The sequence below is a fragment of the Mya arenaria genome, chromosome 6 (genome assembly GCF_026914265.1).
Source record: "Mya arenaria isolate MELC-2E11 chromosome 6, ASM2691426v1".
In the NCBI taxonomy this organism is placed as follows: Eukaryota; Metazoa; Mollusca; class Bivalvia; order Myida; family Myidae; genus Mya; species Mya arenaria.
Genome location: NC_069127.1, coordinates 81,606,577 through 81,633,747, shown reverse-complemented (window position 1 = coordinate 81,633,747; position 27,171 = coordinate 81,606,577). Strand labels below are relative to the sequence as shown.

General features: G+C 34.8%; 1 protein-coding gene across 1 annotated transcript; it reads right to left on the bottom strand.

Moving 5' to 3' along the window:
- Nucleotides 1-3,674: 3,674 nt before the first annotated feature.
- LOC128238089 (pyrokinin-1 receptor-like) lies at nucleotides 3,675-23,155 on the bottom strand. Its single transcript, XM_052953663.1, has 4 exons — nucleotides 22,840-23,155; nucleotides 12,575-13,108; nucleotides 6,737-6,862; nucleotides 3,675-4,204 (listed from the first exon to the last, which is right to left on the bottom strand). Exons 1-4 carry the CDS (start codon nucleotides 23,153-23,155, stop codon nucleotides 3,675-3,677), a joined length of 1,506 nt encoding a protein of 501 aa, XP_052809623.1.
- Between the last annotated feature and the right edge of the window lie 4,016 nt (nucleotides 23,156-27,171).

The following is a 27,171-nucleotide window of genomic DNA, read 5'->3' as shown; positions in this document are numbered from 1 at the left end:
ATAAGTTTCCTCAAGTTAATGCATACTTTGATAAGATTTACCTTTTGCGTTTTATCTTTATAAAGGATTGTTGGGATAAGAGTGAGGTTTGTGCACATAAACTGGTTTAATCCCCCAGTAATTTACATTTTAGTGCCCGTTCCAAGGCGGTACCTAAAAATTCTTGATAAACATACCAATTATTTATATACATGTGTCTTCGGCGTTTGCCCATTGCCACTAAACCGGGTTTATGTTTAAACATTTTGCTACTGAGCATGTTTCTGTAGCCTTTTGCATAAATATTGCTCAAGAAGTGGAACTTTCCTAATTGTGTTGCTGCCAATGATGGCAAACACTTGACCATAAGAAAGCCTGCCAGCTTTTGTACCTTATCTTATAATTATAAGGATTTCTCGTCATCATCTTACTGTCCATTGTTTCTCTGGCTCTTCAGAAGCAGTCTTTCTCACTCTAAATTTAGATAATTTTCCTCTTCCCCTTGGCATACTTTGCACTTACAAAACAAGTTAAATATCAATCAGCAGTCAAGCAGCAATACGATTTCGTGTCAAGTCGGATAAAGTAAGAAATTGACCAACCTTGTTAACGCTAGTTATTGTAAGCGTCCGTTAACTTTTAACTTTCGTTTTATTCCAAATTATGTAAGAAATATTCAAACATTGACGGTCATACTTAGCCGATGTCGTTTGCACGATGTTGTTCGAGAGTTTGGTCTTGTGTTGTTGGGGAAACCTGAGTACCCGGGGCTTACACACTTCTCTGGCTTCCACTTACAAAACTCACATGCACCAAGGCCGGGAATCAAACCCGTGTCGCCTTGCTGAGAATCGAGTGCGCTAAAAACTGCGCTAACCGGGCAAGCAAATTGAGCATTTCAGAGCCTCATTTGCACATTTGCCCCTGACATTTGAACTAAACGTTCGTTAAAACACAAACCTGAATAAAACAAGCGGACAAAAAACAAAACCAGTCTCGATGGTTAAGTCAATGCAACTAAACTCAGCTTTTAAAGCACAAACCTGAATAAAACAAGCGGACAAAACACAAAACCATTCTAGATGGTTAAATTAATGAAACTAAACTCGGCTTTTGTTATTTATTTTGATAGACATTCTTGTTATATATTAATGGCAGACACGATCCGAGTTTAATATCATGTGAATTCGTTTGTTTTTTTGTTATAAATTGCATATCTTCTAACCTTCATAGTGACATTGACGAACATTATATGAGCAATAATGTAATTCTGTATAAGAACAAAAGCCCACGAAATTAAAGCCTCATTAAACCCCACAGCACACGAGTGCTTTCAGTTTGATTAGCTACAACACATTCGCTTAAAAGAGTGTCAGGATGTTAGCTTTGGCTCAGTTCTTGACATACGGATTGTAGGAACTCAGGTAGTTGGGTCAAACGTTCACACCATGCATACCCCTAGAACTGACCGGGAATGGTCATGAACACGGGTTGTTGGGTCAAACTCTCACATCGTACATACCCCTAGAACTGACCGGGAATGGTCAGGAAATCGGGTTGACACCTTTTCATACCCCTAGAACTAATCGAGATCGTCATGAACACGGAAAGATTAGGTAAAACGTCACACCATACATACCCCTAGAACTGACCGGGAATGGTCAGGAAATTGGTAAGATGGGTCAAACGTTCACATCATCCATACCCCTAGAACTGACCGGGGACGGTCTGGAAATCGAGAAGTTGGGGCAAACTTTTACATCATCAATACCCTAGAACTGATCTTCGGCAATGAGCACACTCGCAATTGATGTCCCTGTTCCTCAACCATTCTTGGCACAACAATTGTTTGTGTTGCAAAGCACTCACAGACACGCAATGTATGTGCTAGTGTGAAGGTATTGATTTGGTTTCGCCGTTTGAATTACCACATTAGGAGTAATGTTACAAGATAAAGCATTTCTTCAGTTACTTGGTAAATGCTGTTTCGAAGTCTGCTTATTACAGACACTTTACAACAGTTCATTATATTTTGATATAAGATTTGCGAATCTGTTTATACCTCAGCAGTTTTTAATTTCAAACCATAAAATAGAAACTAGAGAATTTTAGTTGTCTGTATATAGTCGTTACATAAGATGTCTGATGGACTTGAATTTCTACCGATATTATATCTATTAATCATGTGTTCGACTTCTGGGGAAGTGAAGGTGAACTAAGGGCTTCTTTATCTTTATTAATATTCAACTTTTTCAGTATTTTCAGCTTCATACGTAATATTGAGACTTTTGTCAATCACTGTAAAATAATAAGGCTAACTTAAAGCTAGTTGCATCGTACATTGTACATCTTCAATTTAAAATCTTATTAGGTAGGAAGGCTTTTTATCTCTTTTCTGGCAATCAAAACGTAATTAATTATTTAATCATTGGTTTTAATGTGTATCAAGTGTTTAAAGTCAGAAAGAGGTTGGTGTTTGTAGCATTAAACAGATAACTTGAAGTTCACCAATGTTATAACGTTACACCAGCGTATATAACAATTATAATCAGTTTAAACACTACTTAAGCTACAACTTTGCACAAACTAATGATTTTACCAAAGCAGGACCAAAGGTTTTGCTTTTAATCATATTTTGAAAACTAATAGCAAACACACTGAGGTCAGACACGATATTCTGTGCAGCTGTTCACTGGTTTTAGTCGTGATTCGTGACAACATCCTCCATTTCAAGTGATAGGGCAAATGCTAATATAATTTAAAAGAGCATTTAAAAACCGACGGTTAAAAAAGATCTTTGTCATTAACACATTGTGCAACTATACCCTTTATTTGGGAATACCAGCCATGGTGAAGGCAAAAGCAACCCCGTGTTTTCTGGAAATGTATTTGTTTTAAATTCAATTAAGAATAGCATACATTATTTCATAACTGATAATATAATATGTTATCAACAAATATGTCTGTACACGAAGGAAGTGCTAGTGCAGCGTCAGAAAGTCTCAATGTCATATAACAACCAATACCTTGCATCAGAAAAAATGTTTTCAAATGAGACCTTAAAATCCGACCGGCAGACCCTTCTATCGGAGAAGACGACATTTCTTGGTCCGAAACAAAATGTCATCACCTCTCTTATTGTCGGTCCATTTTTCAAAAGTCTAGTGAAAATTGATAGATAAGTAAATAACTAAGAAAAAAACAACTAAATACTCGTCCGTTATTTGAACTTAACAAAAATATATTCAATTCCAGGCTGAGTGAAACCTTTATTGACGCCGTGTACTCTGGAAATATATTGGCTTTACTCTCAATTAACCATTACATATATCACACAAATACATATAATCATACGAGTATATTTAATCAATAAATATGTCTGCACACGAAATGCAGTGTTTATGCAGAATCAGCAGACTTTTTTTGTCAGCTTCGCAATACGGTGTAGCAGTATACGTGTTAACGAGATATATCCAATACAAAAGAAATTGAAACAGATTCCGTTTAACTCCTCAATCGGAAAAGACGATATTACCTAGTCCAGCCCATGTTTAAATTACGCTGTGATACATTTGAGTGTGTTTGCTATATGCAACAGTGTATGTTTAGTTCCGAGTCCTCCAAAACAGTCATGTTTGTCGTCCTTTACACCCTCAGAGTTATTCGTAGTATCGGGGCGTCTGTGGTAGACTCATCTAGTCGGCTGATATGTAAGCATTTTGTCTGTTTGGTCTGCCCGTGAAATCTTTAAGTCGCAGTGTTTCAATATCTTGAAACGAAGCCACTAATCCATTCTGTCGCGACGTTAAGGAACTTTGCCGTCTGCTCGTGCAGCGTTTATGACGACAGAGTGCGTGTAGCCCTCCGTCAGAATGAGCGTGCGAGCTGCACGTTGGACTACGACTGGTTTTATTCAACAGCGTGTCACTTGTCGACGGACTCTCTAGCGTTTTGTGGCAGCGTGGTGCATGTTTTTCATTCTTGTAATATGTGACCAGTCTAACCCCTTGCTTCTCCTGAGTCGGGCGGCTTATTGACGGTCCCCGAGAAAAGCCCGCCCCACCATCATTGTGTATAAACTTAGCCTTGAGCATGTAAAAGGTTGGCACAGAATTTGTACGCACGAAACATCTGCACATTGTCCGTTTGAAAGCCCGGCGAAATTTCCTCGACAATAAATTGTACAAAATCGGATTAACAGTTGAGCTGAAGAAATACAGGATTCCTGAAATGTTAAATCAAAACAACGTTTAATATATTAATATGGGTTTAAACTTTTACTTTTGATAAGTTGACAAGATTTTCGAAATATTCGACAAGGTAAACCTCTTGATAACAAATCATCAATAACAATATGAACTAAATCTTTTATCAACATGTTATGGTTATTAAGTAGAAATACTTTTTATATCATGATCAAGGTTTATGGTGGTTTGATAGACTAAGTACCATGGGCAATGTTAATTACGAAAACAAAATATTAAATTAGCTGAACATATTGATGGTGATTACGTCGTCAAACAAACTCATATAACCTGATTAAGTGAAAAAAACAAAACATAAAACGCCTTAGCATGACCAAATGTTATGGTAATAATGTAGGCAAAAAAAACTAGTTATGCCAAAACAACGACGTTCGAACCACTGATAAATACCTACTTATTGATCCGATATGACCTAGATTAGAATTCGGTCTAGAATTCAAATAAAACACAAATTTTGACAATGTTCATAAACATATCTAAAGCTAAGTGGGAATTATACACAATGACCCACCTAGTCTTGCATTAACTTAATTGATAGTTTAATACCTACAGTTTACGTTAGAATAAGTGTGTTTAATCTGGGAACTCCCCTACAAAAATCGTATGACACCTCGCATTGGTGATTAATAACATGCTACAATGGCTTGTTTTTACAAATTCAAACTTGGAATGTTTTCAAATATATGTATTTATGATAATGTGGTGATAATAAAACCCAGACATCATAAAACATGCAAAACTCTTAAATGTCAAATTTGCTCTAGCATTTAAGTTAAAATACAATTCGTTTTGAAATCTCATTCTCTTTTCTGTGTACTGAGTTGTATTTTGTCGATGTTTGGTAGTTTGATTTTCTGACTTTTATAATTGGATTTTAGCGAACTCTTAGTTTGATTAATTGACTGTTGGTATCTTCAATGAAGCTTCCATTGTATCATTTAATGAAATATGCTTCCTCACGAAAATGTGTAGACACTTTTAATGTACTTCCTATTCTGATATTAACGTTTTACCTCTTGACATTTGATCTATGTAGATGGCAAAATACTATGAAGAACTGTTCATTATTCGAGCTGAAGTGGAATCCACCGAATGTCCTTATTACCTAAATAGTTTTTGTAATGGTAATGTCGATAGTTTCAGCGTCTCAATAAAATAGGAAAAAAATACATATTTAAACTAAAAAACAAACTTCTCACGATGGGTTTCATCGGAATTTAGGAATACTTGGAATTCCAAGCATTGCACAGTTTTTTGTTAAGATAGTTACGTTGGTCTGTTGCGTTATTTGGTCTTTAAATGAACAAAAACTTTGTACATAAGTGCTACTTCTCTTAAAATATAAGAATACAATGAAAAAGACAGGGAAAAGCCCAGTAGTGGAAAACTCCTAGAAAATAAATCCTGTTAGGGGCCAACATGGCTAGGAGTATATAAATTCAGGACTTACAGACTAAGTCTCTGTTAAAGTGGTAATTAAAACAACATAAAATGTGTGTATGAGGCGATATTTTACCATTCAAATGATATGTGTTTCGCACATAATTAAAGCCAACTGCAGCTTAAACATTTTGTACTATTTAATCCAAACTTCTGCATGCACATAGACTCTATTTAGTATATCCCTCAAATTACAATTGCATTTATCAAATGTTTTAGCAAAAGCATTAGAACCTAATTAAATATATGATATAATCATCTCATGTCTATGCTATTTCTTAGTATTCTATTTATACATTATGATATCCTTGGTTTTATGAAGAACTATACGAATAGTTAATTTTGGCAATTCTAAACGGGCACAAATTAATGCACGTGAAGTTACGACCTAGCGGCTTGAACTGTCGCCCTTTCGGCCTAGCGTCCTAGGTGTCTCGAACTATTTTCTATTTCAAATTATTTTGCCGGTATGTAGCTGGGGTGCTAGATCGACATTTTTTTGTTTTCAAAATCGTTTGAAATGATTTTTTTATTCCAATTGTCCATAAGGGGAAGTATAATAATCGTTTTCACTCATTTTCGATTGCAACCCAAATACATATTTGCAAAATGTGGAATGACTTTATGGAAACGCTGATACTCGCTACTGGATGTTAATGCATGTATACAAAACGTTAACTTATGTTTATTTTTCGGAGAACGCATATAAAATGCTTTTTTTTCGATTAAATAACAATAGCATAGTTTGTAAAACAGATAGTGACTTCTTAAAAATTGACTGCTATATCGAAGTGTCGGGGAAAATGCTGATAATCGCTACAGGACATTAACCGTTATTTGTTTTCGAAGAAAACACATCAAAAATGCTTTGAAAATGTTTGTATTGGCCGCGAATTTCAAACCGCTAGTCTGCAACGCTGCAAGACCGATAACTTCACGCCACAAGGCCTTCAGGCCGCTAGTTTAACTCCACTAGGCCGCCAGCAGGCCACTATGCTGCTATCTTCACGTGAATCAACAATTGGTTGTTTTTTAACGTTTTGTGATTTTACCGGACACATAGAAAAGGTATCCCTGCACTTCGATGAGCTGTGAAGTCCAATGTTCAACGTACAGGGTCATGAGCCGCTGAGCGTGGAATGGAGCCCAACACAGGAAGAACGCCACCACCACCGCCACTGAAATAAACAGATATAAATGTAACACGATCGAAAAGTATATTGACTAGTATCGTCATTGTGTCTCGATCATCAGAAAACATTGTATACAATATATGCACGATGTATGTGTCTCAATGTGCTACTTATACTCTTGTTCTGTACAAACTGAAGCGGCCCTGGTGCCTTAGTTAAACACTACAACAGTACAGCGTGTGTGTAGTAAAATGCAATTAATATATAATCAATAAGAGACAACCTATGCATATTTAACCTGCCCGTTGATGAAACATTTAATATAAACCCGAGGGAATTTGTCAAAGACCATGTCTTAAAAGTCGCAGCGCCTGACATAAAATGCTACGACGACGATATAAATTATGTAAAACCTATTGGCCAGTCACTGGAAGGCAGACAACCGCTCACCATAATTACTTTCAGACACAGAGATGACAAGTTTTCTATATTCGAAGGTCGACAGAAGCTTAGGGATTTGAATATACGGGTAGCAAATGACTTAACTCTAAATCAGCGTAAAGCATTGAAAAACGTAAAGGCACAAGGCCGAAAAGGATATTTCTATAAAGGAAACTAGTTGAAAGTACCCAATCAGACGATATGGTAAACCAACAGAGAATCTTTAGAAAAGCGGCGCGTAAAACTAACGATACGAGCGAAGTTGTAGTCCTAAATGATAGTATACATGAAAACGACATTGAAATGACCAATGGTGATGTAGTGCATGATATAAGTGACGTGATGAATGCTACTGCCCCACCATTAAATACAGAACAATAGGGACACGGCCGAGGCCCAACACACTTTGACTTACAGTTCCTAGCATGGAATATAGATGGTCTTTCTAATCAAATCTTTGACAACGATTTAGTGAGTTATTTAGAAAGCTTCTCAATTTTTGCATTCCTAGAAACGTGGATAGAAAACGAGGATGAGCTCAGATGCTTATAAAATATATTTTTGCCAGGCAATAAGGCGTTGTACACAGGGAAGGGCTAGTGCTGGCCTTGTTGTTTATGTAAAACATGAACTATCAAAGTATGTTCAGAGGATTCATGAATGTTGTGACGTTGCAGTTTTTATCAAAATTGATAAACGTGTACTACGCTGTGATGATGATCTTAAAATATGATTTATATATATCCCACCACATCAATCAACATATTACACAAACAAAACAGTGAAGTATAGACATGTTAGAACAGTTTTTAGCAGAAAAGGACCTTAGTATCGATGCAAATTTTATTATAGCTGGATATATAAACGCACGCATTGGAAATAGGACAGAGACCATCACTTTTAATAGAAATATCGAAGAAAAACGTTATTTTGAAGATATTTTAGACGACTCGCATATTGAAACGAGAACGAGCCTAGATAATATTGTCAATGCGTTCGGAATAAAACTTCTAGACTTTTGGGCGAAGTCACCGATCACGAATTGCTAATGGGCGGCTAAACGATGATAAGGGAGTTGGCGAATTAACATATATAAGCCACCTCAGACACAATGTTGTTGACTATATGATTTGTTCTGATGATTTATTGCAACATGTGGTAAACTTTAAAATAGATAGCAGAAGCGAATCTACACACATGCCGGTCACATTCTCTTTAACGAGTGAAACCTCATTCGAAAAGAATCGGGCACGATCATTGCAACAGGAAAAAGTATGTTTTCGACGCATCATCAATACCGCATTTTAAAGTGAGTCTTAATGAACAGTTTACTGACATGACCATTAACAATTACAGAGATATGATACAAAACGCAGATAAAGATATTTCGAATATTTTAATGCTTTTAAACGAAGCCTTGAAAAACTGTGGTAGCGTTTGCAAGAAAAAATATTGTCGTGACTATAGTCGGCCTAAATGGTTTAATAACGAGTGCAAAACTTTGAAATATTTTAAAAATAAAGCGCTTAGATGTTTCAGACGGTTTAGAACAGATCAATACCTTGATGATTATATCGAAGCAAAGAGGTCTTTTACAAATAAATGCCGTGAACAAAAACTAAAATACAACGAATATCAACTTAACGACCTACTGAACAAGTGTAATAACGCAAAGGAATTTTGGAATAAGCTAAAACAACTGAGTACGAGTGCGCAAATTGAAAACAATATAACATTACATCAATGGGTCGACCATTTTGAAAATCTGTTTAATACAAATACTGATGTGGATAATACCATACCTGAAATAGTTGACACCGAATATGATAACGAGATTACGGACATTATATTCAACGCTGAAATAGAGGACGATGAAATTGTCAGAGCCGTTAAAAACCTTAAAACAGGAAAAAGTGGAGGCAGCGATAATATCATTCCGGACTTTTATGTATTCTCGATAGATGTACTATTGCCTATATTGAAACCACTATTTAATAGGATCTTCAATGAAGGCTACTTTCCGAGAGAGTGGAGCGAGCCAATAATCATACCGATTTATAAACAGGGCGACCGATCATCAACAAACAATTATAGGGGCATTTCGCTACTGAATGTCCTCGGTAAAATATACACCAGTATTATCAACAGGCGACTAACATTCTATGCTAATATTTTTGACAAATTTAAAAAACCGCAAGCCGGGTTTAGAGAATCGTACTGCACTGTATATAATGCGTTTGTGTTGCATAGTATAATTAACAAACAACTGAATAAAAAAGGTTGCAAATTATATGTGGCATATGTGGACTTCTTGAAGGCCTTTGACCTTATACATAGACCGAAGTTATTTCAAATATTACACGAAAATGGAATACAAGGAAAATTATACAAGGCTCTAGCTTCAATGTATTACAGTGTAAAAGCAAAAGTGAGAGATAGTAAAAATAGTTATTCGGCAGAATTTGAATGCCCACTAGGGCTTAAACAAGGCTGTTAATGTTCACCGATGCTTTTTGTATTCTTCGTGAATGAATTCGTCAAAACGTTGGAAAAGAATGAAGCAAGGAAAATACAACTTTTTCCGGATTGGAGAGAAATCGTTTCATTACTATTTGCGGATGATTTGGCCTTAACCTCAGATACAGTTGTCGGATTACAGAGACTTTTGAATTTAATAAAATAAATTACTGAAGATTTTAATCTTAAAGTCAACACACAAAAAACTAAAGTGATGGTATATGAAAACGGCGGCATTTTGTCTAAGCATGAAAAATGGTATTATGGGGAACACCAACTGGAGACTGTTAATGGATTTGAATACGTCGGTGTTTACTTCTCAAGCCAGCTTTCCCTATATAAAATGGCTAGTCAACAAGCACTTAAAGGAAAACGTGTACTGATAGCATTACTATCGAAATTACACAAATTCGGCCAACTATCAAATTCAGCGTATTTCAAAATATTCGACACAAAAATTACGCCTATTCTCTTGTACGGCAGTGAAATATGGGGAACGGAAAGACAGGCTTCCATTGAAATTATCCAAAATTATGCCTGTAAGCGATACATGTATGTGCCACAGAAAACTAACAACCTGGCTGTTCTTGGAGACTGTGGACGATTCCCCCTACACATATATGCGGTAAAACGGGTATTAAAATATTGGATTAAAATTCTCAGTATGCCAAATGACAGATATGTGAAGTTGGTTTATCAGATGCTTATAACGCTCTATGACGCGGGCCAAAATAATTGGGCATCTCGTGTGAAGAACATTTTAAACAATTTAGGATACGGACATGTATGGATTGATCAAAAGGTTTACAATGAGAACAGTTTTATTGCAGCAGTGGTACAGAGACTTAAGGACCAATACATGCAAGAATGGATAGCTCTCACCTCAGATAGTTCTAAACTTAAAATGTATGTTCACATAAAAAACAATATTGAGCATGAGTACTATTTAGACAAATTAACAATTAGAAGGTTTAGAAGTTCACTAGCTAATCTTCACATACATTAGAAATTGAATACGGAAGATATTCAAATACTCCATTGACTGAAAGATTATGTAAACTATGTTTTGGGGACGTAGAATCAGAGTATCATTTTGTAATTAAATGCCCTGCCTATTCTGATTTACGAAAGAAGTATTTACCGGCTAATTGTTTTGAAAACTCAAGTACTTATACATACACTTTACAGTTTGCTTAGTACAAAATCAGAAAGCCTGTTAGACTTAATGAATTCATTGGCTTTTATTTAAACCGTGGATATAAAGGCAATATTTTGAAGAGCACTTGCCTTCTAGTTTTTGAAGATGAATTCCTGGAACAAAATATAGGGTTTTAATCCTTTCATAACTAAGCGTTCAGTCCTTTGATTTTTTATGAAGATTTTGCTAATTCATGTTATCTTTAAAATCGTATTTGGACAGCACGTTTTTGGCTGACTCGGAGTGTTTTGGTATGTGACTTCATTTTTTTTTCAAATATTTTTACATTTTAAATTATTTGGAAGGAAAGATTAGCGAATACATGTCGCTTTTATTTTTAATAATGTTTTCCTTATTTGTTCCCAGTTTTAGTACAATGATGCTTTTTATTATGAAACTCTATGATCACACAGTTTTAAAGCTTTTATTTTATAAGGCAGACTGTGTGAGATGTTTCTAGTTTCTAACAATGACTGTATCGAATCTTTGAAAAGTTTTTGCATTAGGTGCTCTGAATTGTATCCCTCCGTCTGCAGATAGAGTTGGGATCACTAATCATAGAAGTATTAGGGGTTTACCTATACGTTTATTATTATTTGTTTTATTGATAAGTTTCCTCAAGTTAATGCATACTTTGATAAGATTTACCTTTTGCGTTTTATCTTTATAAAGGATTGTTGGGATAAGAGTGAGGTTTGTGCACATAAACTGGTTTAATCCCCCAGTAATTTACATTTTAGTGCCCGTTCCAAGGCGGTACCTAAAAATTCTTGATAAACATACCAATTATTTATATACATGTGTCTTCGGCGTTTGCCCATTGCCACTAAACCGGGTTTATGTTTAAACATTTTGCTACTGAGCATGTTTCTGTAGCCTTTTGCATAAATATTGCTCAAGAAGTGGAACTTTCCTAATTGTGTTGCTGCCAATGATGGCAAACACTTGACCATAAGAAAGCCTGCCAGCTTTTGTACCTTATCTTATAATTATAAGGATTTCTCGTCATCATCTTACTGTCCATTGTTTCTCTGGCTCTTCAGAAGCAGTCTTTCTCACTCTAAATTTAGATAATTTTCCTCTTCCCCTTGGCATACTTTGCACTTACAAAACAAGTTAAATATCAATCAGCAGTCAAGCAGCAATACGATTTCGTGTCAAGTCGGATAAAGTAAGAAATTGACCAACCTTGTTAACGCTAGTTATTGTAAGCGTCCGTTAACTTTTAACTTTCGTTTTATTCCAAATTATGTAAGAAATATTCAAACATTGACGGTCAGAATTCGCCCGAATTGACTAATTCACCGTTTGATGGACTTACTTTTTAATGTGTGAGGAGGCTATAAAGTATTTTGTAGCGTAAGTGTTAGTATTTTGAGTGAAATAACGTTATAACTACCATCAAATACAGGCAACGCGTAGAAATTTTGAATATTTAACTCAGAAATACTGCTTACGGTAATGATATCATTTATTTTAGATATTTATCAAACTAGAAAAATATTTAACGGGTAAGGCAAGGTACTGAACGTCGATTAAAGTCATATCTTATACAAAAATATGTTTCTAGTAGAAGTACTTATCTTTTGCCTGTTACTTACCGAGCATTTTAAGGATGGCCCGCCGGGCTCTGGTAGCGGTTGCCTTGCCGTACTGTGGGCTGGCGGGCGCCGTGAGTTCCGAGGCCCGCAACTTGACGCCGATGAGCACGTAAATGAGCGTGATGACAACCATTGGAACGAGGAAATATACAAAGGTGGACAGTTGAAACACCGTGATCATCCGGCCCGTCCATCGATGTGGAATGTTACAAACAAGCGAGTCCGCGATAGGCCGTTTCGTCAACGAATCGCTCAGGTAGTAGAACGTCCGTGTATGTACCGGGTACGGCAAGGCACTAAACGTCGATATAGTCCATATAACGATGATACAACGAGTCGCACGTGACACGTGAAAACATGGTTGCACTCTGATGGGATGACATATGGCCATGTAGCGTTCGATGGTAAAACCTGTGATGGTGAGCACCGTTGAATATGAAGTCACCTCCATGACGAATGTCTTAATGATGCAAAACGGCTCACCAAAACGCCACGGATACGCCTCCCATATCGAATAGACTTCTGGCGGCAGGGCTGAAATATACAAGCGCATAGCTGGAAAAGGCAAACCGATTAAAAATACACGTTGACGATATAACGTGATATTTCTTCGCTTACGCATGGTTTAAGTTATCACAACAAAGTACCTTCTATATGGACAGTGGAAATACGTCATTAAGTGACTGGCTTAAAACACTGCTCAATTTGTTAAAAGGATTGAAGTACTCATGCACAAGAACACTAATGATTGAGAATTTTGGCCACTTAATTCATTTGTAAATATACTGCAATACACTGAAATTTGTCAGCAATAAAAAAGAAGTGGTAGTTGGTTAATTATTGTTCATGGAACTGAGATAGTTGTTGATTTCGAAAGATATCCAATACGACAAGACCTTCGGCCTGGACCTCCATAAATAAAACCCCTGTTTAACGGTCGGATGAAGTATATAAGATATACTATATAGGTGCATGACGTAGAGCTTAATGTCGTGTGAACAATAAACATTCCCCTGAAAGTACTGACCTAATTAATTCAGCCATTTAGTACTTAATATACTTGTACGTTTACATATAGCACATACTTAACAAAGCGATCTGTTTTTCAGACAATTGTGTTTTTGTCAATTTCGTCTTAGAGTTTGTGGACACATATGTTTAGAAACTGCTAGTCGTTTATAGCAATTTATCCTTCTTTAAAAATAAATTGGAAACAGACTTATATGTGTTTATAATTAACATTGGGAAAACTCCAATGTGTTGGTGGTTTAATAAGTAATGAGATTTTGCCTGAAATGACAAAAATACAGTACAAAAATACAGTAGAGAAAAACAAACTATAAACAATTCAATATTAAATTCAAAACTTTTTAAAAACATATTTTAAAATCTAATTTGACAAAGCAGGTGCTATTTATAAGGCGTACCGACATTGTGGACGAAACGTTTTCCAACTTTTACGCCATTATCTGTTTAGTTTTAACTTATTTGTTTTAAAACGATCGGGGAATAGAATATATACTAAACAATTTCGTTGAAACCAGGCTTGCAGACTACAATCCAAACTCAAATACATCCACACAGTCAACCGGATCCGATACGCGTGGAGTGTGCGACCCACTGCTAACTGACCAACCAAGCCTAAGTAAAGGTTTGTATTCAGGTTGTTTAATTACGGTTGTTTCAAACAGAACGAGTGAACACACAAAAGCATAAGTGCTTCCGAAATTGTGTTGCATTTCATTATCATATTTTTTTAATAAGATGAAAACGTCAAGGACAATACCTTTTACCATCAGTATTTATTTATTTATAATAGAACGTTGTTTGTTTACCGAACGCATTTTACTTTTTAATGTGTTGGTTTATTATCCGGGAAATGCCATTAAGCATCAACATTAACAAAAAGCAAATGAGATTATCACATAAAACGTCACTGTAATACAGTATTCAAAGCTCGTTTAATAACTACAACAGATTGCATAGATATGCAACAACATTAATATAATTAATGTGCTGTTGTTCCATGTTTCTTGATTGTGATTTTTTGTTTTTGTGTTCTATGTCTTTGGCTTTTACCCAGTGCCATCAAACCGGGTTTGTGATTAAACTTTTTGCTACTGAGCTTGTGTCTGTAGTTTTTCACATTAGTATTGTTAGAATTTTCATTTACTTTATGCAATATAGTCTGCCAAAATAATTCATGTAGATGTAAAGGTAGGTTAGCCGATTGTTCAGAACTTTGTTTATGTCATCGTTGTTAAATTTCAAATCGTTACTGAACTGTGAGATTACTGGATTCACTTGTGATCTGCGGCATTTCTTACAATATATGAGACAACAGTTTAGGATGTTCTTGTTTATTTATTAAATAAATGTGACTATAGCATCAAATAATTGACGTTTAAAACATGTTTACGCGTTTCTCTGGATGTTTCTATTTACATTAATGTTTCAATAAATTTTATGTTTAAGATAATCTATACATCAGCATCATTGGTATTGTCAACAGCCATTATCACTTCATTTTTTTACTTTTTAAAGACAAAAAGATCAAGCATATGATAAGAAATATTTCAGAGGCGAAAAAGGTTAGGGTCAGAGCAAAAAACAGTGTTGGAACATAATTGTGTTGACGTCTAAGCAGGGAATCAGTCTTATTTCTTTTTTTTGAAAATTACCTTTTATTATTGCGCAAATTATACATCTTTAAATATAATACCTATACAGTACTCATTTCCACAAACGACTTTTTATACGATTACTTGTAGGGACCCTTGTTACCTGTAAAAATGTTTTCTTCAAATAACCAAATGGATCCTACGTTTTCCTCCCGTAGTGCAAATATTTTTCATTATTTCCAATTTTGTTTTGTTTAGTACAAATGTTTAAGTTTGGCCATGTTCATTGTGTGTTGTCTTGCAGCGTTGTGTGTCTCTTTGAGTATATGTTGTCTTGAAGCAATGTGTGTTTTGTTCAGTGTTTATTTCCTTGCAAGCTGTATGTCTCTTGTTCAGTGTGTGTTGTCATATCAAGTGTTAGTTGTCTTAAAGTGTTGTGTCTCATTTAGAGCCTGTTGTCTTCAGCCGTTGTCTGTCTCACTCAGAGTTTATTGTCTTGAACCGTTGTTTGTCTGGTTCATAGAATGCCCAGTTTCGATAATTTTGCATTTTAACTAGCTCATAGTTTAATGATTCGTCAACGTTTTGAAAATCTAGCATAGGTCCATAGCGCCCAGAAGGAACTACATGGGACTGATGCTCTACGATGAACTCATATTATTTATGCGTTAGCAATTTCCTGTGTTTTTAACACAACGAGTTCAGCGTCCGTGATGACGGCGACGAATTATAATATTGACTACTGTTAAAACACTTTTAAACAGTGCGTCCGAAAATCATTACAAATGAGTTGTATTCTCGTAGTCGTGTTGTGCATATTCATTAAAATGTCATTTGCATCCTTATTTACTACGGCAATGTTATCTGGCATTCAACTAATTGGTCATTAAATTATTGGCAGTAGAACCTCAGACACTTAAGTATTCCGCAAAGTGGCCCTTCATCTGGCAGAAAATGCGTCAATAAGTGAGGAAAGTAATCAAAAATGTGAATATGGCGTGGGAGGTACAAGCTAAGAGGCTGACAAAACGTCAGAGGTTTGAATTTTTATCAGACAAAGAGATGCATTATCGGTTTAGTAAAAGAAGATGCTAAAAAGTAACTAAGTTAAGTAAATTCAGGGTATAAAACTATTATTAAATTGCATTACTCAGACTAAAACAAATTATTAACCTAAGTGGCATGCTCAATTTTTAATCATGAGATTACATCCTGTACCTTTACACGACCAGTCAGCGCACGAAGATGTACACCCCTTTGGGTGCTTACTGGACGTTTTTATGATGCTGTGTAGTAATATAGTGAAAAAATGTGCTATGGTACTTATATTACACCGAACATTTGATGAATGGCAAAAAAAACCTGACTTTTTTAAAAATTTTGAGTTAGTTCCTCGACATTACTTGCATTATATACAAAATGAACCGGTGTGATATTTTGCTATTAAGTGCCCAATAGTTATAATTGTTTAACGGTGCACAACATCACATTGGTATCTATCTATGTTCGAAGTTTCAATTTTTAGTTGTTTATTTAACTCTGGAAAAAATCATGTTGGAAAAAGGCAGAATAAAAATAGTAAAAAAATTATGATTAAAAATGACAAAAACTGTACGCCTCCCTTTCAGGCGAAGGTGCAACATAATTGAAGGGTATTACTTTCAGTTGAAGGGGAGACATAATAATAGGATAATACATTCAATCGAAGGAGATACAAAATTATGGGAATATACTTTCAGTAGAAGGGGGACATAATTATAGGGTAATACTTTCAGTCGAAGGGCAGAGTTAGTTATAGGGTGTTGCATTCAGTCAAACGGGATACATAATTAAATGTTAATACTGTCAATCAAAGGTGATAAATACTTATGGGGTAAAACTCTCAGTCGAGGGGGGCATACTTATTGGGTAGTACATTCAGTTAAATGGGAAACATAATAATTGGAAAATAATTTCTCTCGAATGGGAGCCATAAATATAGGGTGATAAACTCAGTCGAACGGGACAAATACGTATAGGGTAATACTTTCAGTCGAATGAGAGACCTAACTATGGGTAAATACTTTCAATCGAATGGGATACATAAGTATTGCATAATACATTCAGTCGACGGGGATACATAATTATTGAGTATTTTATCAGATGAAGGAGGTACATAATTATGGAGTAACACGTTTAGTTCAAGATGATAACTTATTATGAGGTACTATAAGTCGACTTCGGTCGAAGGGGAGACATAATTATTGGGTAATTCTTTTAGTCGAATGAGTGACATTAAGATAGGGTTGAACTTTCTGTCGAACGGGACTTATAATTATGGGGTAATACTTTCAGTCGAAGGGGAGATTTACTTATGGGTAATATATTTAGTCGAAGAGCAGACATAATTAAAGGGTAATATATTCATTCGAATGGGATATAGAAGTATGGGGCAATATATTCATTCGAATGGGAAACATAATTATGGGTTAATATATTCAGACGAAGGAGAGAAATGTAAAATGGGGTTATACGTTCAGTCGAAGTAGATATATAAGTATGGGGTATTTTTTTCAGTTGAAGGACACATATTATTATGGTCTAATACATTTAGTCGAAAATAATACTTAATTATGAAGTGATACTTTCAGACGAAAAGGTGACATAAATATGTTTTGAATCATTCAATAGAAAAGGGGAGACATGATTATGGGGTAATTCTTTCAGTCGAAGGGGATACAATATCATGGGTTAAACTTTAAGTCGAAGGTGATTTTAAATTATTTAGTGGGAATACTTTCAGTCAGAGAGGAATTATAATTATGGGGTAAAACTTAAAGTCGAAGGTGATATTATATTATTTCGGGGCAATAATTACAGTTAAAGGGGGGACATAATTATGGGAAAAAACTTTTAGTCTGAGTGGAGGCATTATTATGAGGTAATACTTTCAGTCGAAGAGGAGACATAATAATGTGGTAATACTTTCAGTCGAAGTGGAGATAATTATGTGGTAATACTTTCAGTCGAAGGGGCGACATAATTATGTGGTAATTCTTTCAGTCGAAGAGGAGACATAATAATGTGGTAATACTTTCAGTCGAAGTGGAGATAATTATGTGGTAATACTTTCAGTCGAAGGGCGACATAATTATGTGGTAATTCTTTCAGTCGAAGAGGAGACATAATAATGTGGTAATACTTTCAGTCGAAGTGGAGATAATTATGTGGTAATACTTTCAGTCGAAGGGGCGACATAATTTTGTGGTAATTCTTTCAGTCGAAGGGGAGACATAATTATGTGGTAATACTATCGTCGAAAGGGATACACATTTATGGGATAATACTGTTAGCCGAAGTGCACACATAATAATGGTGTAACACTTTTCGGAAAGAAACACGCACACTCGTACAAAAGAAAAAAAACAACATTATTTAGTTCCGAAAACGAATGACATGCTTTGAAGCATGGCGCAATTAGACACAACAAGGACCATATAATACATTAATACGATGTTAAGCTTCCTCTTTTAGCACTGACCTAGATTTACAACAGCTACACAAAGAGGGAAACAGAGAATTAACACTTATAAGAATGCCGTTTCAAAGGAAACATAAAACGCTTTGCTCTTTAAAATTATTACATAATAAGACTATGTAGAGTATTACCCGGACATGATTTATCTACAAAAGCACCGCAAGCAAGTGTATATCATCACATTTCTAACAAATATTCATGCTGAAAAATCATCGCGTCGTTAAGTTTGATGTTTTGCGCTATACACACACGATACCTGTATGAAATTCCTTGCGAAAAGTGTTCTATACATCCTTCAGAGAAATACCATAAATTATTAACTAGGCTGTACTTTCGTTAAGGTTAAAATCACGAACTTGCATTGCAATACTCAAAAAGGTCCAACAAGTTTTGTCAATCAAAATGTGATAGCAGAGCTTAATAAAATCACCCCAAAACCGTCATTTCATGCAAATGTTTTTGGTTATTTTCATATTACCTATTGTTTATCGTATTGAGTCTTCTTAAATATTAATATTTTTTTTTCGCTAAACGATGAAAACGGATTTTGATAACTTAAGTAAACAAGCTATTAGTTTTAAACCTGGACATTACGCAGGGCGATCCGTATGTATAGTATCTGAAGCGATGGTAGTGTTACTTTATATAAATGTCAACATGTGCATACCGATAATGCTGTCAGTAACACATTTAAAATGAATCTTTGAGATTTTTTAACATAGCATACATATAATGTAAAAACACGGATGCATTCGTATTTTATAGCAAATATAATTTGTATTTCAAATGTTTTTATATATTTTCAAAACATTATGATGAACATTTTATGTCAGAATCTTTTATCATACACAATATATTCACTTAAAATTATTATTGTTTGATATTTAATAGATATTAATCGTCAAAGCAGTGTGTCACATTTACCATGCTTTTACATTCATTTTGTCAATGGAAACACTGGTGCCAAATTGTAAGCAAACAACAAGTCGATGGCGATATAAATGTATGTGTTCCATTGTAGAACCTTATGGTTTTAAGGGAAGTCCATTGTCCTGAAAATTTCACTAGTTAAAATTTATAAACCACCGAAAGCATATAACAGATGTTTTACCCTACCACAAAATTAACGTTACAAAGGTATTAAAGTAGTATTTTGCTAACAGATAAGGTTTCCAGTGAAACCACCAATTGTCAGAACTTTTAACTTATTTAACTGATATGCATTACAAAAACATGAATTGCTTACAAATACGATACGATATACTTACATTATTTATGCGAAAAGCTACAGAAACAAGCCCAGTAGCAAAGATACACAAATAGAAGTGTTGGTCAAAAACACGTTCCTTCGATGCACTGCATATTGAATTTCCCTCTAAGACAACAGAATGTTTCACTGTATTTCAATATCAATACTATCCATGGCCTTGAGTGTTATTAAATCTGACAGTTTAGGAGATTTCGAGGTCTATTAGCACCATTACGATTTACTAATTCAACTATTTTTAAGTCTTCACAAATTGTTTGCACGCTTAATTAAATTTAGTTTTTAAATAATTTCTTTGTCAGCAGCAGATTAAGTGAAACTGGTTATTTTATTCGATTTGGTCAAGTTGACAATAATGTTTGTTTAGTATTCTTTCAATAAATGAACAGACAGCAGTATAACCATGAACACTTTTATTTCTTTGTATCATGTAGTGTGAGTGTGGTAAAAAGCTGAAATTAACAATAAAGCTGATTGTAAAGTACAGAAAGACTAAAATATAAAATATAGCATGTAAAATGAAGTTTTCTATCAGATCTAATCACGTGGGAGAAATTACGTAGCATTAAGAACAAAGGAAACAATCTTTAGAACCAAAATTTATGTTAATCAACAATATTGTAAAGAATAACAATTAGCAATTCACTAATTAGTTAAAGAAACTATCTTAATACATCAATATTTGCATAATACATACAACGTGTGCCTTTGGAATCTTTGAAAAGTCTTCGAAGGGAAAATTTTGGAACACCATGAATACTCTTCAACAATAAAACAAAAGGAGGAATATTTAAGACAAAACGTCCTTAATCCAAACGGCTAACAGCACAATGTTTATTGATTGGTAAATCAAAATATTACAAATAATTCATCGATTCATTTAAATGAGGAAACTATTTGTTGTTGGCAGCTTATGAACGTTTGGTATAATCGGATGTAGGAGACTTCAACCGTAAAGTAGAATCAGATTATCATGGCTATGTGACCGTATTTAGTTCCATCATCGTGAAGCCCCTCGGCCTCGGAACTGCATTGGTTTCCCATTTAATTTATTTTTCTAAAGAGCGCATTTCACTGGTAGGAATAATCACAATCAATTTGACATTTGACAACTTTGGTGCCAATGAACAGTCTCAATCAGAAAAGTTGGTGTTTATTCCGAATGCCTCTATACGAGGAAAAAGTAGGCATTTTTTTAAATCGAACCCTCATTACGCAAACAATAAAATCGAGAGAGCAAAACGTCATACGTAAATACAGAATTCATAAAAATTAATGTGAGTACCAGTTGCATTAAATATTGGCAGTCGAAATCAAAGCCGAATACTCTATTTGGCAGTGAAAATATCTCTTCCATTAATATTAAATGTGTACCCTTTTATTTCATTTCTTTCTTTATTGTTGTAGTATTTTTGTATAATACACGCTAGGTGGTAGATGTATTTATTGTTATAGTTGCTGATCAATAACATTAAAATATCAATATACGCACATGTCAATTTACGATTAAAGTAATGTTAACCGACCAGAACACGTTGTTAACTTATCAGATAATAACACAGCATCCAGCATGTTCGAATGAAGAAGTGCGCGTAATAGACAGGCCGTAAAGTAGTGTCTCGGAATTATCAATAAGTGATGGATGAATGACAATTCTAAAATGTGCAGAGAGCCAAATTTGCAATTCTTCGTCTAAATATTAAAGGTTTATCTCCCATAGTTCTTTAATTTCTTATTAAAGTTGGTACAAGACATGGTAATGACCATGTTGTTGAATAAAATCCCTCGTATTGTAAAATTGCTTTCATTACATAGGATTTATATTTGCTTTATAAAAACTATAATAATTGAATGACCAAAATACAACATCTAATAACAACAACAACAACAACAACGCTTCTGGAATAAACAATTAAAAATCGCAACAACAAACATGGGCTTCGGTCATTCACAATCGCAGGAGGGTATCGAGAAAAACAACAACACATACAAATACAAATGCATTTCTGTAAAATCCTGGCGTGGAAAATGAAAGTTAATATGTAAGATTCAAATTTCAATATAATAATCGAAATGTCACAAGGATTTCATGCATATATTACATTTTCCAAGCGAGAAAAATATAAATAATTTCCATGTATGTATGGAAAGAGGCAAAGTGATACTAAATAAAATAATTAACAACTGAAAATATTACACATACTTTTGCTTTAAGACATTATCATTTCACTTCAAAACAACAACATGTATTACTGAATTGATGGAATCAAACATTACATATAAACACTATTCATAGTAAAGGTTAATGACTGCATTTAACTGCAAATTTGAGCATTTTACGTATTTGTTCCAGTAACTGTGGGACTAGCTGGAGATGCGTGAGGATCATGGGTTGTTGTTACTGGTATCCTGGTTTATACCAAAACTTGTACACGTTTAATATTTAACGAGTTTTACATTAAGAAACCTTGTGACTTGACAGAATTAAACTGAAATTCAAATTTGTTACAATATCTATATACACATTTTGAGGTATGACTTTTGTTCTAAAATAAATCGAATGCAACTAGTAGCCCCGGATATACATCTGTTGGTTATTGATTAATTCAAATAACATTGTAACGTAATAGACACAACACACATAATCGAAACTTACTAAATATCGCTGAATTCAATCCGATTGTAGCTAATTGATTGTCAACCAGAAACAGAGAATAAAAAAGATGCCTGTATCGCTTTTCATGTTAATAAACCTGGTCCAAGAAAGTAAAAGCAAACCAATGCATCATGAAAAGGGAATGGACAGGGGATATGTACACATCCAGGATGGGGTTAGATTCGAGAAGAAAGTTGAACGTACCAAGAAAAAGGGTCAAGACATCTGACACGGCGAGATTGAAAAGATAGTAGTTAGTCACCGTGTGCATGTATGAGTTCCGCCAGATTACAATACACGTGCTGAGGTTGCCTATAACGCCCGTAATAAATATGGCTGTGTAGATACTTGTAAGAAGCAGCACGGTGGCCATTCCCTTTCTGCGCTCTCCGAGAGCCCTAAGTAGAAGGGTTGTGGTATCGTCCGACCCAACCAACGTGTCATTTACATCCGCGGAGGAGATGTTATCCGGTCCTGGTGACAGTGGCTCCACGACTTTGTAATCTCCATAGCTGCCCATTCTCACTCACACTCACTTCTAGCTCCTTGCCCTGTCTCCATTAGTATTCAACTATGGCCGAACCGTTATAATGAAAATGGTCAACTTCTATAGAACAATTCAAACAATATTCCAGACACCGAGTAAATATCAAATCACTTTGTTCCTAGTGAGAGAAACATCGCTTTGCGCGCATACGTTAACTTAAACGATTGCTCGCGACATTATTATAGTGATTCAATAAACTGTTGCTCTGACAACTTGAAACTCAAAAATGAATGAATTTCGTCTATCTAGCCTCGTTAAATATCTCCAATAGTGAACTGAAATGAGCCCTGCCAATAGTACGCTGCCAGATTTCCAATGATACAAGAAACGGTGGCTGGATGGTTTGACCCATCAAAGTCGCTCTAGTTGTTCTTGTACAACACAACCAAAAAGCTTAATTATCATGTAAGTTTTACAATTTTTTATTATTTGGTAAAAGCATCAAGTAACTTCGTTATGACGGTTTTACTAGTTTAAACATATATTAATCAATAACGGAAAGAAATAGAAAGAAATACACAATTTTACAAAACTCAATCAACTCTATGCCATGCGGACTCGGTGGAGGCATAGAGTAAAGATTAGGGCTTATGGCATCAGTTATTTAATATTGACAGTCAGAATAATTTTCAAAGACTGACCTCCTTACGTGGTAGACAACAGTAAATTTCGAATTGGAAAAATACACGACATTTGCGAAAGATACATGTGTCGTCAATGATGTGACAATTTTCTTTGTTTCTTGCAACTGTGTCATCTAATTTCTAGGCCCTTTGTAAGTAAACATATTTTGATTCTTTACAATTGTTGTCTCTGTAAAAAACATTCCATATACAAACAACGCTCAATTTTATCCACGAAGATGAACGCAAATTTAAAACACGCATACTTTCCTTATTTCTTGGTGGATTCAAATTTAAGTAAAGTTTAACGATCTGTTTAATTTGAAGATTAGCATTTTTGTTTCCTTAAACGAAATACAGAAAAACCAGACAATCCATATATTGGTCCTTATTTAGTGTTCGAAACTATATGTTTTTTCCAATGAGACAGCAGTATGTTTTAAAATTGAATTTAAGTTCTTAAATTGATTTCCGTAAATCAGCTTTAACTAGAAAATGACTTAATAGCGGGGAAATCCTTACACACTGCTCGGGACTCAGTACTCACACGAAACTAGCGCGGGACTCTTAAAACTCACTTGAAAAAAGCGAGGGGCTGATTACAAACTTGAAAATAGCGCGGGACTTATTATACACTTGAAAATAGCGCGGGACTTATTATACACTTGAAAATAGCGCGGGACTCAATACATCGTTTAAAAAAGGACAGGACTCAATACACACTTTCAAAAATTAGCCTGGTCCGCTTGAAGACTCGGTAGCAATTCAAAAGCCGAATTATTTTCTTAAGTTTTGATAGAACTTTTCGTAGTCAATTGTATGATAATATCAGCGATCTGCTTGGTCGTTTACATACACCCACAATAACAGAGTACTCCTTATACACTGCTCGGAACTCATTACTCACATGAAAATAGCGCGTGACTCATAACTCACTTGAAAATAGCACGGGACTAATTACACACTTGAAAATAGCGCGGGAGTCGTAATAAACTTAAAAATAGCGCGGGACTCACTACACCCTTTAGTGCAGGAGTTAATACACATACATTTAGCCTGATCCGCATCAACTTTTAGCCGAATTACTTTCCGAATTACTTTCCTTAGTTATCATATGTTTTTTCGTAATCAGTTTTATGATGATAGCATGTGTATGTTGAACGGATAGTGAAGATATCAAAGTGTTTTATAAACTATGACTGCAAGAAATCGAAAGATTCCAATGCTGAATTGGTAGCTATTTTGTCCTGATTTAAGAACTGAATAACTTTACCTCTAGGATTCTAGTCCGAATCAAGCCTGTACTTTGACGATTTCATAAGCAACCTTTTAGTTGATCGGGTTTTTAGAAGACAACATTATTACTTTAAAATAAGTATTTATTTCCAACTAAGTTTCGATAGTTTGCATTGATTCTTATTTGTTGTACTATATAATTTGCTGGTCCGAAATATATTTCAATACAAGCGGGTTTTACTTCTTGCAAGCAAATGAATATCGAGAATGTATGTGAAGTTCATTAATAAGACAGTTAAAACAAAAGAAGGTACCATGTAGCCGATATTTCAACCAGGATCTCACTTGAACAATGATTAAAAGTCATGTGTGCTCATAGCTAACCTATAAGTTAAAGCTCATTTCATAAAAAGAGTATTAAATAATTAAACAAAAACGTCAGTCGAAGAACTTGCGAAGGATATAATTGTGCATAAATCGCACCATCATTGGCAATCTTGTGTTTTACGACTAGCCCACGAATCCGCCATTTCTACCTTTTAAGCCCAGTGAACACTTTTAAATCAAGTATGGTAGTCATTCGTATGGTGTAATGATTTCCTTAGCGAACAAGTAAACTTTAATTGAGTTAAGATGCGATTATTACTCAAGACGTCAGATATCATACCCGACCATCTTTCACATAAGTTATTAAATATTTCTGTACGGCTTGCACTCCTTTAGGATATTTTAAACAATTCAAATATCTTTTTTGTTTTTATTCCACTAAGAAAAACATAAAATTGATTCTATTCTAGACTGTGAAAGGCACCAATCAATTGTAAAAAAAAGATCGCACGAAGGTCACGCACATGTAATGATTGGATTCATTGTTACATAGAAAATTGTCGGGGAATAACTATAATCCCACTCAATCTTACGAACTGAGTCATACGGTTAACAAGTGCACTCTTTATGACTGAAAATGAACAGCATATTGTGTTTCTAGAAAGTTAAATATATTTTCATTAATATCTCAATCATACAATACCAACCACAGGAACAGGAACGTAATCGAACATTCAAAAATAAGCCCTGTTTTAAAAAAACAAAGCAATGGTTAAAAGGACAATGAAGTAAGACACAAACGTTTAAACACTCACAAGAAAATAGGTTTACCGATAAATGATAGGATTAGCGCCTTGGAAGAGTCAGTGAAACACGTGTTGACTTGAACAAGAGTTTTCTGGGGACTTACATTTATTTGCATGGCCATAACCTTAGAAGTTCACTGAAACATGAGTTAACTCGGGAATTAAAATATATGGTTTGGCCATAACTGTACGAGTTCACTGGATCACGAGTCTACAGGGGACTTAAATTTGTATGTATGGTCAAACCTCACACATGTTATTTGTCTCAAAAGACATTTATTTTTAGCAACTTTTATTATCTGAAAAATAATCTACGTTACATGTTCCTTTAGGGCATCTTGAGGTCGGGAAATCTTTAAGCTTTACTTCTTATTACTGTAAACATTCTCTGTTCTATGTACCACGAACGGATTCCAGAAATTTAAAGTTATGTTTCACAGGGTATTATTTGTTTTCCTACCAAAATCTTGTTGATTGTATTAATTCTCAAGATTTTTGCACATACTATAGAACACGATACCAATTAAACAAACCTACATGACCACCGGAAGATATAATAAAAATCTTTGTTAAGACTTGGGTCTGTTATATTTTTCACACTTTCCTGACAACACACCGACATACTTACCTACTGGAAAAAGCCTAGGTCTGTTAACTACAAATAACATATATTTTTGACATACTTTGTGTTTGAAATATGCCCAGTTTGCCATTAGTCAATCGGAACCGTCCGCTATTTTCAATCGAAAACAACTTCGGATGAATGCTGGTATAACAGTCAAAGTAGTTTTTAAATAGATAATTATAATATTAATAATTTGTGTTTTAACGTGTAATTTTAATACTTGGCTCACATTAAGTTTTATTGATTACAAGATTAAGATTCCAGAGTAAAATCTGCAAAAGTGAAATTACTACGCGATCTACGTGCAGCGCAGGTAAATGTTAAGAATTCCGACATTGTAAATCGTCGAGAAACATTCATTAAGTATTAGAC

What these genes read in the sequence shown, in the direction of transcription:
- LOC128238089 (XM_052953663.1), bottom strand. Translation starts at nt 23,155, where the DNA reads ATGGGCAGCTATGGAGATTACAAAGTCGTGGAGCCACTGTCACCAGGA. An exon ending in TGTCTTGACCCTTTTTCTTG is followed by an intron (nt 13,109 to 22,839) that starts GTACGTTCAACT and finishes TGTATATTTCAG; the next exon opens with CCCTGCCGCCAGAAGTCTAT. An exon ending in ATACCTTTTCTATGTGTCCG is followed by an intron (nt 4,205 to 6,736) that starts GTAAAATCACAA and finishes TTAACATTTCAG; the next exon opens with GAATCCTGTATTTCTTCAGC.